Source organism: Erithacus rubecula (assembly GCF_903797595.1).
Source record: "Erithacus rubecula genome assembly, chromosome: 3".
NCBI lineage: Eukaryota > Metazoa > Chordata > Aves > Passeriformes > Muscicapidae > Erithacus > Erithacus rubecula.
Genome location: NC_136689.1, coordinates 28,496,135 through 28,511,484, shown reverse-complemented (window position 1 = coordinate 28,511,484; position 15,350 = coordinate 28,496,135). Strand labels below are relative to the sequence as shown.

General features: G+C 39.5%; 1 protein-coding gene across 3 annotated transcripts in view; it reads right to left on the bottom strand.

The window, feature by feature from the left end:
- RAPGEF5 (Rap guanine nucleotide exchange factor 5) overlaps positions 1-15,350 on the bottom strand; it is a 154,848-nt gene that overhangs the window by 19,769 nt on the left and 119,729 nt on the right. For all 3 annotated transcript variants that reach the window (XM_079302279.1, XM_079302280.1, XM_079302281.1), the window contains 9 exons: positions 15,178-15,256; positions 13,924-14,068; positions 12,503-12,600; positions 11,746-11,776; positions 10,734-10,812; positions 7,632-7,781; positions 4,921-5,018; positions 3,052-3,174; positions 1,683-1,861 (listed from right to left, as the gene is read on the bottom strand). In XM_079302279.1, the coding sequence (XP_079158405.1) occupies positions 1,683-1,861; positions 3,052-3,174; positions 4,921-5,018; positions 7,632-7,781; positions 10,734-10,812; positions 11,746-11,776; positions 12,503-12,600; positions 13,924-14,068; positions 15,178-15,256 (982 nt within the window). The remainder of the gene's footprint in view (positions 1-1,682; positions 1,862-3,051; positions 3,175-4,920; positions 5,019-7,631; positions 7,782-10,733; positions 10,813-11,745; positions 11,777-12,502; positions 12,601-13,923; positions 14,069-15,177; positions 15,257-15,350) is intronic.

Genomic DNA, 15,350 nt, shown 5'->3' with positions numbered 1-15,350 from the left:
ATCTGTTCTAACCTTACATTGACTTGTTTCTTTAACTCCTCAGGATGTTAATTTCTAATAGCATGCTAATTAATTTCATTTATTAAGCCACTTGTTTTCTCTTTTAGACTACTCATCAACAGAAGTGTATAGATTTGTTTTTCAAAAACTGTCTCCTTTTCATGTACTGGCACACTTGTTGTACAATGCTTTTACTTTCTTCAGGCGTTCCTCAACAGCAAAGCACACAGATGATGAACATGAAATCTTAGTCCTGGTGCTTTCCTGACCAGAGGAAAATCACAGACAAAGATTCCTGTCTGAATCTGTGCAGAGAACAGGGAGCAGCCAGAGCTGCTCATGGTTCCCTACCTCCCTGCCTTACTCATAAACAAAACAGGAGGGTTGCTTGGCTTGTCTCATGATGAGAGCCCTGTGCTTAGCACACCATCCTTCCACCCTAATTGTTCCTCGGTCATCAGCTCTTCCAGAACTGATGAGATACACTGGTGTGTTCATTTAGAAAGCAGCTATGATGACAAAGAAATCCTGTGAAAACGACACACTTGCTTATTTCATCACCTACATTCTCCAGTGATGGGTGCTTCTGGAATACACTGGGAGAACCTGTCTACTGACAACTGTATTTAGGCCCCATACCTCTGGCTTTTAACTTAACAGAATGGAAACAATAAAAATAGAGCAATACTTTAGTCTGGTAGCAAATATATTCTTATTCATATAGGACTGACACAAAACTTTTCCTGGGATGCAAATTAATACTACAATGGTGCAAGCAAGGCACATAGAATCAACCATTTTTTGGCCACTGATATGGCAGAAAATGATCATATTACTGGATACTACACAACTTGCAAACTAAATCAGATCACATTTATGATTTACACTAGATTAGATTAGAAGAATTAATTTCTCTAAAGGCAATGCTTCAGCAGAGAACAGTCCTTTTGTATGTAAGTGCCTTGCAAATTAAATCAGCCTAGTAGATGAAGGGAACAACTTATACATTTTCCATGAACATGCATATTCAGATATTGCAGGAGACCAACAAGTGGAGAGAGAGGTGAGGAGGATGACTGCACATATTTAAATCACTCAATTTCCTTGGTTACTAAGACAAAGAGTGATTACAGAAAAATCTATGGGTCTAGTATATATTGTATTCTGTTGCAAGACATAGAATAAATGCCAGTACTATTTAGTAACAGTGAAACAGTAGGCTGGCAAATCTAACACATGAAAAAGCCTACCCCTCCATAAGTAAAACAGTACTCCAGAGAGGATTACATAGGGCAACAGCTTATTGCAGCTAGGTTCCTCTCTAGAGATGGGACTTACAAAGTTTACAACAGTGTTTTGGTTTCTATTAGTCTTGTATGACTGTCTTGCTGCCAAAATAGTTCTGTCATATGGTCCTCAGGTTATCTCAGCTAAGAAGGAGCTATCTCTGCAGCATCAGGGATGTTGCAGTTGACTGCAGACAGCAGTTAAGCTGACAGGGGAGATTTGAGCAGCACACACTCCATCATGTCTAGTTTTGACCAGGCTCTGCTGTTGTTATCTATGGACTGTTTTATTTAGATATGCTTAAAAATTAGTTTTCTTTCCTTGCTTCTCCACCTACTTCTTGCCAAACAAACCATGTGAATACAAGGATTTCTGTAGTAATGCCAGGAACTTACTGGGCAGCAATCTTGATGAACTTTTTCACCAGCTGTACACGTTTGCAGAGCTGGCTACAGAGGAGTATCTCAGTGGCAACCCAAAGCTGGACCTCATTGCATCTTTGAAGCAGAAGACTGAGATTCTCAGTGTTTTCAGCACTGCCCTGTCTGCTGAACGTGAAGTATATCAGCTCTTGCTGGAAGACATTGACAACATAATTAGGGATATAAACAAAATTTAAATATAAATGAACTGTAAATTATTCAGAAGTATGTTTTTGAAACAAGGTCTGGTCACAAATGGTTATTTTTTTCATTATCCATGAGCCAATCACAAATGATTCAGCTTTGGCTTAGCAAAATCTAGAGACTTATTACAGAAGGCAGGTGGACTGGAAATTCTGCAAGATATGCTCTCTTGTTAGAATTCCTGAGGTTCCATTTCTGGCTGTAACCAGGTATAAGATATAATCTATTCCTGTATTTCATCACTTCTGTTCCAGTATGAAAAAGCAACCATATAAAATCACTGCAGAATCTGAAAAATTTATTCAACTTTATTCAGACTTGTTTCTGTATTAGCCAATTTTTAATCAATAGTGGTATGGGTCTTGATTTCTGTATTAAAAAAAAAAACAACTTGGGCAGTTTCAAATGTAAAGTGTCTAAACTGAATAAAAGAATGCAAAATGAAAGAAAAGGAAACCAACTGGTAAAAAGCAAGGAAATTTCACATTCATTTTCTCAGAAAGCCAACATGCTGTTCAGTAAATGGTATTTTCAAGAGAGATTTTCTACTGTTAACTGTGTGCTTTACTCAGCAAGCCAAACCAGAACCTATCAAAGTCATTGAAGCAACCCAATGGGCCCTGAAGTGCACCATTATCTCATTTAACAAAGCCTGCCCAGTATTTTTCATCTCACTGAAGCCTAGCAAAAACAGTAATGTGACCATCTGAACTCCTGAAACTGAATTCTTCTATGGCTAAAGTGATATGAAAGACAGCTATTTGTGGAATCCCATATTTACTGAAGCACTATCAAGTGCATAGGACATTTTGCATATATAACACATTCACAGAGGGGGTTTTTAGAAAATAATCATGGACTTTTACTCAACTGAGGCAAATCTCAAATAAAACACATCAGGTATACCAGGAACATATGAGATGCCTGAACACAGGAAAATTACAAACCTCTGACAATACTTTTCAGTCTCAAGGACTGCAAGATAACTCCTGGACCTGTCACCACTACTGAGAGCTGCCAAATCATGCTGTTATGACAGTGAACCAAGCCCCAGGAATACCAGTGCTCCAAAATGCATCTCAACAGGGCAACACTGTGTGACAGTAATGAACCTGGAAGTGGACGTGGTGCTTCTTACCTCGTGAATTGCATTGAAGAGACTCCAGTCAAAGTTTGTTAGTTCTAAGGCAAGATCCCAGGTGTTAATTCCCAAAATCCTCACAGATCTTTGCTGCAATTCCTCATTTTCAGAAAATGGGTTCTAAATGAATAGACAAGAGCAAAACAAATTCCTCAAGAAATGCCAAAGGTTCTGCCATGAAACAGTTACTGGACTAAGGTACCAAATGGAGCTGAGTAGGTAATCTTCTCTAAGTGCACTCTGAGGACTTTTTTCCCCACTAATCAAAATGAAGGAGCTATAACCTATTTAATAAATAGCTTGAAATGGGAAATGGGTCAATAGGATCAATGATTTGCTTTGGAGAGTGAGGCCTTCTCTCCCTCTCTCCTTTTCCCTCCCTCTCCCAACCTTGAATATAAAACACTGGCCAAGCAGACAACATAATGAAAACAAAATCCCTGAAACTATCAGAAAATAAAATCTAAATTAAGACATCAGTAAATTTTCTGATGTAAAAGAATCATTCTGAAAACACATTGGATTAAGAATAAATACACATAACTTGCCCTCCAGTCCTCTTTTACAAATAACATAAATCCATGCATTTTGTTATTAATCTACCCCAAATGTAATCAACAAAGAATAAAATGCTGTGGGTTCTGATTCAAAAAAGTTACTTTGCTCCACAGGAATATACTATGAGGTACTGCTGGTGTTCAGGGTCATTTGACATTTCCATTATTAGCTGGGATTTTCAAAGTTTTGCATTTCTCTCGGCAATTTTAACCTCATCAGTCTGAAACTTGGCATGTGAACTATCTGCCAAGATGAAAGATTATCCTTACTAGCCAAGCCATTACTTTGGTGCTATATTTCTGACAGTTACAGCAAGTTTTGCAATTTTTATTACGTAACTAATGAAACTAGGTTGGCTGTCACCTGTCTATGCTGGAAATCTTCCCTTAATATTCACATTTTTAGAGATGGCTCGAACACCAGAGATAATGGAGATGACAGATTACAATGGTAGTGGCATGTCAACCCTTGGGGGCACATTGATCCAACAAAATGTAAATAGACATTTCTCATCCTGAGGATGAATGCACAGATCCTAGAGGTACTGACAACATGTAGAAGCCAGTTGTGATATAGCCCCTATTCTTTCCTGGAAACATCTGCATAATTAGCAGAAAACTATTGAAACAGCAAAGTGCCTGGCTGTGCCTGCCTCACTGAGGTTTTGGGAAAGCATGGAGGGAGGGAGTTTGCAACCCTGGTTTCTGAAGACAGAGGGAAGGATGAGAGAGATCTGCTGCCTCTTGATCTGCTGATGCTCCCAGCCCCAGGGAGAGAGAGGATGGAGAGACAGAGAAGCAGAAGGAAGGGAGGACACAGCACCAGTGGCACACACCACAGGGGTCACACTGATGGGTCTTGTGGAACACACATGACATTATTTCCACATGCAGTAATTCCATGGAATCTGTCCATCACTTTGTATGATCGTGTACCAGCCAGAGTGCCACAGAGTCACAAGGCAGGGTGGGGAGGAAAGAGCCACAAGAGCCCTGAATAATCCTCATCCCATCCATTCTGGCACAAACAGGTCAGCTTTTCAGGCTGATGTAGATTGGAAGACTTAAGCTGCACAGAAGCTTTGGTTTATTTAAAACTGATGAACAAATTCCATTACTGTTCAGTCAAATAACTGCTGTTAATGAAAGATTTTGTTTTCTTTTTTAGGAATAGAACAGCTCAGTAAGCTTTACTAAGGAAGCAAAAAATAAATTCTCCATTAAAAAAAACCCTCTGAGAGGAATACTAAGGTTTTGATTTGGAGTCAGACAAACAAAAAATGGGAAATATATATAATCCAACCCTTACCAAAGAATCAGTCAGATCTTTTCGGTACACAAACATACGACTGGATGACTCCAAAGATTTTGAGATAGCCAGATCATTTGGTTGTAGCTCATGTTTTTCTGTGAAAACAGCAAAAAACCCATAGAAGTTTCAGAACAGGAGTAAAAGTTGTATTTGAGAAACAAAGGTAAAATTGTATTTGTGAAGCCACATGAACTTCTTAAAAGGTAACTAAGCATCAAATTCAGTCTCTGTGGGGACCCATCATCTCCACCCTGCTCAGGCAAGATAAAGACAAGATATCTCTGATGGACAAGAGCACAAAAGCTTTCTGCTTCTGCTTTCAAACTTCACATAAACTTCTGCACTTCACACTTCACACAGAACAGAAAGAAACCCTGAAATCATCTGGTCTAGCTTCCTATGCCTTATAGAACATTTAATTTCAACCCAGTGTATAAATGATGTGACATTTGTTAGAGCACAGTGTCTCAGGCTCCAGAGACTGAGCTGTTGTGTGTCACTGGAGACAAAAGCAGGGATGGAGATTAAATCAGTAGCCACAGCCATTCAACAGGAAAAGTTTAAAGGATCCCAACACCATGAAATTCGTCCTACAGAGCAGAGTTGAGTAGTCCTTTGTAATTATTTCTATTTCTATTTCTTCTAGAAATACTTCTAGAATTTCTTCTAGACTTAGAGCAAATAATTTAGGAAATATCTGAATAAAAGAGTAGGACACTGGTAACAAAGAGAAAGGTTTTTTTTGCTTCCAGTCTAGAGTGCTGGTTCAGCTCTGTGGAACCTTGAATGAACTAGAGAAAGGTGGGGAGAAACAAAAAAGCAAAACTCCAAACACAGCTTAAAAACTGCCCTGCAAAAACTGTCACTTCCTGCAGGCTCCAAGTAATCCTCTGGAGACCTGATACATGGTAGACCCAAAACTACTCCAAGCACACTGACAGCTACCCTGGACTCTGCATGGCCCTTGAGGAGTAGGACCAGAAGGAGTCTGAGAGCCATACATAATTTCAGACAGTTTTCCATTTTATCCATGCTCACTTATCCATTGACACACAAATACATTACACTGAACTATCATTATGTTTTTTCAAGGTGATTTTGAATAAAGAGCTTGCTTATCCATTATTGGTGTACAATAAAAACAGGTTTTCCAGTGCTCATACTGCTGCCCTCCAAGTGGATGAAAGACAAGAGTCCTAAGTCATACAAACAGTGAAAACACAAAGCAGGAAAAAAAAAAAGCATAGCAGGTTGGTGTTTATTACTTGCAGTACAGGATGCATAAGAAGAAAGATACTAAAATTGTTGTACTTCAAATTAACTCAGGCAATGTAACTAAATAACATTTTAGGGGTTATAAAGGTCATGTACAAATGGCATTCCTACTATACCCACTGTTTCTCAATGAACAACCAAGTGGCAACCTCTTCTATTTTCCTGGGAACCAATATAGTATGTTTCATTATTTATGAACGGTTTTCTTTAGCTAAGCAGGCAGTTAGAAATAGATTTATTGCTACCAGAGCAAAACTTGACCTGCTCTTGAACAGGAGAGAAAGACCTGAAAAACAGCAGCAGTATAGTGATGTTGGAGTGCTGTGAAATGCACAGGAGGTGAGTTTGGGCAAACACAAGGGTAAAAAGAGTATGCCTGAAAATGATGCAGCCTGGATGGCCAGAACACCCACATGTAATGCTCCCAATGGCTGCTCTGTGCCCAGGCTCTCAATAACCAGAGCAAGGCACCATCTCCCTTCCACCCACACCAGTGCACTCAAAAACATGTTCATTTAACTGAGCTCAGCATGGGAGAAAAACAATGTAACCTTCCAGTCCTGAATCAAAGATATAAACAGAACAAGCCAATACTTACGTGTATTTCATTTAACTAGACAAAAAGCAGCAATGAGTCCTGTAACTTAAAAGATGCATCCTTTGTCTTAGGGGGGTCAACACCAACTAATGTTATCTGAGAATATTTTCAAGATATCCTATACTCTTAGTCTTTTTGTAGATACAGCTTCAGGGTTCTATGGACCTAGTTAAACTGCTTCCAAAAACCACTAAAATGATCAAAACAATCTGACCAAGGAGCTTGAGACCTGCCAAACATCAAAGATCTTGAGACTTTGGCTGGTCCCTAGTATCACTCCATGATCACTCTTATCTTTCTTAAAAAGACAATTAGCCCTTCTACATAATGACTAAAACAATAGGCAAAATATGTCAGTTGTTGCTTACAAAATATTGCTGAGATTGCTCTCAGTATCTCAGTTGTGTAAATACATCTTCCTTTCAGCTCAAGGATATGTGTTACCTATGCCATAAATGAGGAAACAGCTATGCACATAAGTATTTGATATTCCCTTCTCTATTTTTAAAGCAAACCATGCCTCATTGCCTACAAAATTAATTTAAATTCCAAAACAGGAGATTCATCTGTGGGAAAGAAATAAAAGCTTGCAATACTGCTGGAGATGAGAGTTCTTTACACTCCCTTCCCAGCCAGGAGATGCTACATCCCACAGTACCCAAGAAAGAGCTGTTGCCATGGAAACAAGTCTCTGGGAAGCAGCTCCTCATTGTTCCCCTGGTCATCCAGCTGTGGGCCCACAGAGGAACAGCTGTATCCTTGCACCAGGAAATGTCAGCCCTCCCTCACCTGATGCAATAAAAGGTGAGTAGCCAGATGAAGGGAAGTCACTTACCACCAGAGAATGAGACTGTCACCAGTGCCAGCTCCTCCTCTGGGTACTGGATCTTTTCTGCCACGATTTTCAGGATCTCCTGAGCTGAAGATGACACTTGAGCTTTCACACTGACATAGGAGTGCTCTGTTATATACACACGGCAGAAAACTGCACAAAGGAAGGAAGAAATGCTCAGCTGTGGGCAGAGATACCTCAACAGAGCAAGGAACAAATTTGCAGACCCCACCACAGCACTGCCTCAGCTGCCTGGCTGCTGCAGGAAGGGCAGTCACTGCACCTGACACAAGGACATGAAACTAAGCATAAACATCACCATTTTTCCCCTCCCCACCTCCTGTACCTGGGAAATGAGAGAGGTAAGGAGGCAAGAAAATAGAAACATAGACTCCCACAGCAATATTTATTTAAGACTTCCTACCCTCAGGATTTGTCACAATCTTCTTCACTGCCTATCTTCTCTGAAACTCAGCTGTCACCATTTTTTCTCCCTTCATTTTAGGTTCAGAAAAATCACTGTCCCTTCAGTATATTTCATATCTGCTGCAGAAATTACTTTGGACCTCCATTTCTACCTGGAACAGGATGCTTTGAAAGAACAGTCTCCCAGGTTTTCAACCACTCCTGATAGCTTATCTGTCTAGACATCTAAACCACTTACATTGCCAGAGTATTTCAGCACCATCAGAGACTGCCCAAACAGCCATACAATCAGTTCTGACAACTCATTTCCTGAATCACAAGCAGCACATATAAAAGGGACTCGTTTGGGGAACTTCCCTGGGCTCTCTGCTTCCACTGAGGTTCATGAGACGGTTCAGCTCTAGGAATGCTGTGGTCAGCTCAGTGGTTGCTTATTTCCACTACAAAAGGGGATGTACTCTCTCTCTGCCTGCCAGAATTTTAGGTTTACATCTTTTGCCAAGTTTGCCCTAGCTAGTTCTTTCAAATACGGCTGCCACACTTAAAGTGGAAGAAACTAAGCTTCAGACTTGCATAAATATTTTGAAAATTACATCTGCTAATCAGAATTGTCACAGCTCTCCATTTCACACTCACTTCAGTGCTTAATTAAACTTTCAATTTCCTTCTACTCTAGCACTTCTTATTATAGACAGGCTGCTACCATGCCAATACAGGACAACTTCTCCAGAACAGTTGTAACTTTTTTTATTATCTTTATTGACAGATGTATGTAGCAATAGCTCTTTGCTTGTCCTACGGATCTTCATGGCTTCAGGGCACTTTCATTAGTGAAGACTATGCCAGAAGCAGTTAAGAACTCTATGTTTGAGAATAGGGTTTTTTCCTGTTGTAGTAAAGAAAAAAATGAGTATGAGAATGAAGGAGGAACTTAACACGGAGTATTGGGGGGAAAAAGCCATTTGATTTTATAATTGCTTTTTAACCTGTCTCTGCTGACAGAGAGTAAATGAGATGCTCACTCTATGGCAGAATCTTTTATCAGAATGCATGCACATCATGAAGACAGAGACATCCAACTGCACTTTGAATTACTAGGTAGAAAAATATATTTAAAAAAATGTGACAGGAATATTTGGACTCTATATGCAGACTGACACACCTAGCTTACAGTGAATTTGTTTGAAATGTCCTCTCTGTCATTTGCAAAGGGACAATGACAGTAATGTCAATTCATAAATGGGCTATTGATCTATCCTTTCTTTAACACTGAATGAAATCAGCTCTCAGGTCAGATGCTCAAGCACAACCACCATAGTGACTCTCCCCCTCACACTTTTCCCATGTTCTGTCTGTGGGATCTCTTGGGATGGACCATGTCATCTCTTCCAGGAGCCTATCCTGCTCCTCTGTGAGAAGGAAGCAATGCCAGTGGGAGGAGGAGGCCAGGGGCTGCAAGCTGCTCTGGTGATGATTGCAATAGAGGATAAAACACCTCAGGTCAAGTGCTATGGTGCACCTTGGGCAGACCCATCCTCCACAAGCACCTTCAGTCAGACTGCCCTCCACCACACAGGGTTAGATGTCCACCCTCTCCATTTGTCTCCCTTCTCCAGCTTCACTCTGGCTATTTCATTCCTTCAATCCCATCGTCCTGCTCTCAAGGAGTGAGACAAAAGCAATTTAACTCAGTCAGGACTGGCCTTGCTGGGCCCTGTCCTGGTGACTGTCCTACCACAGTGACACTGTCTGTCCCCTCCCTTACACCAGTACACTTTCCTCTCCAGTCACCCACAAGCTGTGTCCAGCTTTGAAAGAAGAACGAGCAAGAGGGTTCTCATCCACAAATAACATTTTTAGAAGAAGCCTTCGTAACATAAACCTTCAAACCCCCAGCATATGAAGCACAAAAAGATGATTATCTATCAGCAAGTCTTTCTACTTGTTGCAGAACAATCTCAGTTTTTATTCTGTCACAAATGAGGACTAAAAATACACTGACTTCAAGTGAACTTCCGGAGTTTTGTTCCTAGTAAGAAATGAAGATACACTGTCAAAGAGCGAGGCTGCCAGGTAGGAGGTCCTGCTGTTCCCTGCTCTCGTACACAGTGTTCTCCTCTCTGCCTCCTTCCTCACTCAGGCATTACAGGAGGCTGACAGCTCTGCTGCCTTACAGTATTACCAGTGAGGGAGGGAAATTGCCTTTTGAAATGGCTGACATTAAATAAAGTGGCACCTTGCACTCCAGGCTGAGATGTTTTCGAGCAGAGAAGGAACTAAGGCACATTCCCAGAGTTAGCAGATCCTGGCCCATTTCATGTGACAGGCTTCTTCATTTACCTTTTACAAGCCAGATATAGGTCAAGAGACTGAGAGCATGAAATGGAGCAGAAATTATGCCTGGTGGATGGGCTGCCAGCACACCTGGGATGCACACAGGACTGTGACAGGGGTCCAGAGGAACCGGACAGGACAAAAATCCCTTGGGATACCATGGCACTGTTGAGCCCTGCAAATCAGGAGGAAGGGAGGCAAGCTTGCACAGCCAAGTATTTCTTCTTTTGTGTCCCTATGGTCTTGTTCAAAAGCTTTATGCCAGCTAAAGAATATTTACATTGAATTAGTTGAGAAATAATTTAATAGTTTTTGAGCTTTTCCTCTGCTCTCATTTATACTCACTTTCTTCTGTTTCATTCATGGTTCCTCTGTGCTGCAGCCAGTTCTCCTTTACACTGAACTGCTGGAAAAAGGTTTTATTCTGTGAGAGAATGGAAAAGAAAGGGAAAAAAATCAGTGATTTTTTGCATCCCTGCTGTTTACAAAGCAGTAATTCACAGAACACAGCATTTAACCCATATGTCTGGCCAAAAGATTTCTGTATAGGAAGTACACTCACCCTTTCTTGGAGCAGTAAACTGGGAGTTGCCTTACTAAATAATAGCCAAGGTGGGGATTTAGGAGGAAGCAGGACATGCCAAGGCTAAACAGCCTGCACAATTCAAGGTTTTCTGTATTCATGTTCAGAGCCCATTTCTTATACATTTATTCTTATATACATTTCCTATGTACCAATCAGCCTATTTAGCAATTTCACTACAATCACATGCTCTGCCTTGCACGTTTTTGCAGTAACATTTTAATCCTATTACACACTTCAGATTCAGGCCAGTAAAATTGATGAGCACAGCAAGTCACCTCTGAGCAGTTTGTATGCCAACTTTCCCTGGCTGCAACTTCTCCTTCCAGTTAAATAGACAGAATCATGTTCCTGTCTTCTTGTCTGTCCCTGTCACAGCAGATCCACCCTTTTCTCTGTTTACTTGACATCCATGTCAATGCCTGTGTTCAGCCTGGATTGCCCAGCTTGCTACATCCCTCTAGCTTGGAAGGGACACACTCCCAGGTCTCTCCTGAATTTTGACATCTCAAAACTATCTTGTTAACATGCTAATACTGTCACAGCCACTGCAGGTTAGCTCACACTGCTGATATCCAGGATGCACTCAAAGGAAAAAAAACATTTCCTTAAGCAGCATTGCAGGTGCAACCTCACTGATGTGTCCTGTCATGTTTTTGGTCACCAGTCATATTCAGTTAAGAAGCCAAAAAAAGAGAAGGAAGTGGGAAGAGGGGGAAAAAAAAGTGAGGTGGTAAGTTATGTAGCTATCAGTAACAACCAGGATGGCATTACCTTTCGATGAGGTGAATACTCATCTACAGTGCTGAAACAAAAAGGAAAAACACAGTTATTCTTTCCAGCCAAAGCTTAGGAAAAGAAAGTCTTAGTTATAACAAACTTTACAACATCAGAAAGTTTTCAACAGTAAATGGTCACTGTAGAAAGACTGCAGAGGTTCTTCAGGAAAAACTAAGGCACCTGGCTCAGCCATAGAACTTTCCTTTGACTTGCATAATTCATGTAGTGAAAAGCAATGCTGCCAACCCATGAGCTGTTGGAGTAGGCAAACACAGCAGTCAGGGTCACCCTCAAGGGCACAGCTCCTTCCACTTCACCAGTGGCCAAACCATGGAAACAACCTCCATTTGTTGGAAAAACACAGCAATCAAATATCTTTTATACATGACATAATTATTTGTAAAGTAATAATTCTGAGATGACTATTCCAAGTGATTTGCTTCTCAGTGCTGCAAAGAGAATGAAGGTAGCATCTAAAAATCACAGACTGCAACTTCTGAAGGAATTTTTGCCAGCTTATCCACAAACTATTGCTCTGTCTGTAAGTAATCACAAGTGAATGCTCACAAACACTGCCCAACAAACATCAGAAAAAAATTGAATAATCTAGCTTTAGTTTTAAGAAGAGATGATTTGTAAAACTAAATATGTCACTTGTATCACGCATCAGTGAATTACAGAAAAATAGCAACAAAAATAAATTACACTCTGAATAAAAGCAGACTTGATCACTAATATAATTAATACTTACTGACGGCGATGCATCCCAAGTATCTTCTGAAATTCTTTCAGGTCCTTCTCAAGAATGGGATACTCATACACATCATCTAACACATTTCTGTATATTGTCTACAAAACAAAGCAGCACCTTAAAACAACTGACAACCCAAACATTCATCTAAGGCAACACAACAGTGGTGTAAGTAAATTCAGGCACTATCCCACTAAAACAAGTTTTATCATTATATTTATGCAAAACCTGTAAGGAGAGAACTTTCCCGTTTAAATTTCTGGAAATAGTCAGTATTCAGCTTGTCTTTGGAGAAACACTCCTACTTTGTACTGTGTACCAAGTGAGAGGGCAAAATGCTTTTACTGTTTTGTCTATGAACAGAAAAATTTGAAACACCACATAAAACCTGGGTTAGGTCAGAATAATAGATTCTGAAGTATGACAACACACCACACCATCATCACTTATCCAAAATGATAACAAATAGGTTCATTAGATTAGGACTTTTACAATGGCATATATCCAGTACACAACACACATCTACTACCAAACAGCAAAAATCCTAAGGTCTTTGTTTACATATGCAGTGTGTCCTACTTAAAAAACAAAACAAAACAAAACACACACAAAAAAAGGAATCTCAAGATCTTCTCCACATTGCCTTTGTCTTGAGTGAGTGACTGGAGAGATAAAAGACCCTTAAGAAGATCTTCAGTTGTAGACAGAGCCTTATCAGTAAAAGTGGAAGATACTGCAAAGGCTCCTAAAATACTCTCATCTTTCAACTAGCAGGGAAAAAATATATATTGAAAAAAAAAAATCAGTAACCAGACTGATTTTAGATTCTCAACAACAGCACTGTTTTCAAATTAATTAAGGAATTATAAGAGCTTTAGGAACTCATACAGAAATATGAGAGCTTTGCTAGCAAGGAAGGAACAAAATTTTATTTATCAAAAGTATATAGAACTATGCTGCTCTCCATGTCTACCCAGCAAACACCATGGAATAGGATTTCACTCCTCAGTCAAAGTAGCATCTCTTATAGACACCTCCAAACTCTGTGTCCATAATCCTCTGGATATGGACTGCAGATCCTATTCTGAGAGACAGGATTGGTGTGTCCAAGGAACCTCCACATCTTTGTAGTTTTATTTCTTACCTTCCTAACTTTTCCCATTTTGGAGACCATGGGAGTTCCATGAGTTTCATATGTTAAAGTAATGCTTTTAATGTTGACTGTACTAAGAGGATTTCTGTCCAAGCTGACTATAATTTAAGGCATTTAAAGAAGACGTGTAAATCATTTTATATTATAGATTTCATGGAGAAGATCTAAGTATGAAAAAATATGTTTTATGGATTTTGCTCTTGAGGCTTTTTAGACATAGTATGTAATTAAAGAGTCATGAAATGCATCATAGAAATTGTTTCAATACCTTTAAAAATTGTTTTAAATGCTCATCTTCGTGTAACCAGTCTTTGTAAAGAGAAGTCCACTGAGACACCAAGTGCAAGACTTTTCTTTTCCTACAGGACACATCAGAGTCATCTTCTTTCCCTTGGTGGTTCTTAGCACAATAGGTGCAGTAGGTTAAGGAACATATAATAAGGCCTCAAAGAAACTTTAAAATTAACTGCTGGCAAAGACTTTGCAAAAAACCCGTTTGCTGATGAAAGGTTTTTTCACTGCATTGCTCAGTTTTAAATGTTTTATCCTGTCTGGAGCTTTAGGAGTTTCCTAACTTTTGGGAATTAAATTCTCAGCAATATGAATGCCAATTCATCCTTTTTGCCAACAGGATTTTTTTCCCTTACAGATTAGAGAGGTGAGTCTATATAAGTAAAACCAATTCAAAAGGAATTATACAATGTTCAGTCATATATTTTCTGCAGGACTGAGAATGAACCTTTGTCCTGCACACTTATTCCAACATGAATGTCTGTGGGAAGGAGGGCAAAGCATCATTAACAATAACACAAAAAACAGGCAAAGAAAGTCAGTTTCTTTTTGCCTGCACAAATTACACTATCTGCAGAAGGTTCACTACTAAAATTTAAAAAGAAGTGAAAGATTATTTCTGCCATTGTTCTCTATTCACAGGGCAGAAACACCAAATGTCAGATGATACCCACTTTGTATGCTGTTCCTGTCTCTTCATGGTTCTTTGTTTTATAAGGTAAAAAATTTATGTTTTCACCACAGAAGTTAAAGACAGGAAAAAGATTTTAAAAAGCAAGCAAACAAACCAAAGGTTCATTTTATAGCCACAAGTTTATTCAAACATTAATCCATAGCTTCATAGCATATGGAAGTCTTTAGAAATACATAAAAATAATTCTTTTATCTTGGGATGCTTTAAGACATATCCTGGATTACATGATAAAAGGAGCACAGATTGTAAAATTCTTTACTTTTTCTCCTTGTGTATTCTGTAATGTATTATGCACATGTAGGTATTCTATGAATTAACATAACCTGGGAATGTTTTAACCCCTGTTTAGATTCTACCTTGTCAAGTTGTAAAAGTTCATTTCTCTTAAACAAAGCTGACATAAAATTGCATTGTTGCTACGAGTTAGCCATCTGTTTAAAAACCAGGCACATAACTTTGATATAAGGTTCAACAGGAGATAAAACTACGAGTAGATGTGTGACCCCCCCATGAATACAACTTTCAGTAAAAGGATATTGCCTCAGGAGTGCCTGGCACAAGTCATCAGTCGTCATGAAAACCGTGTATGTGAGAAGGAAATCATCCAGGAGAGTTTCTGCAGAGGAAGACAAAAAAAAAAAAAAGCCCAAGGTACAATACATTAGCAAGAGCAGGAAGGGAGTATCAACTCCTGTTACTGTGCACAGCAG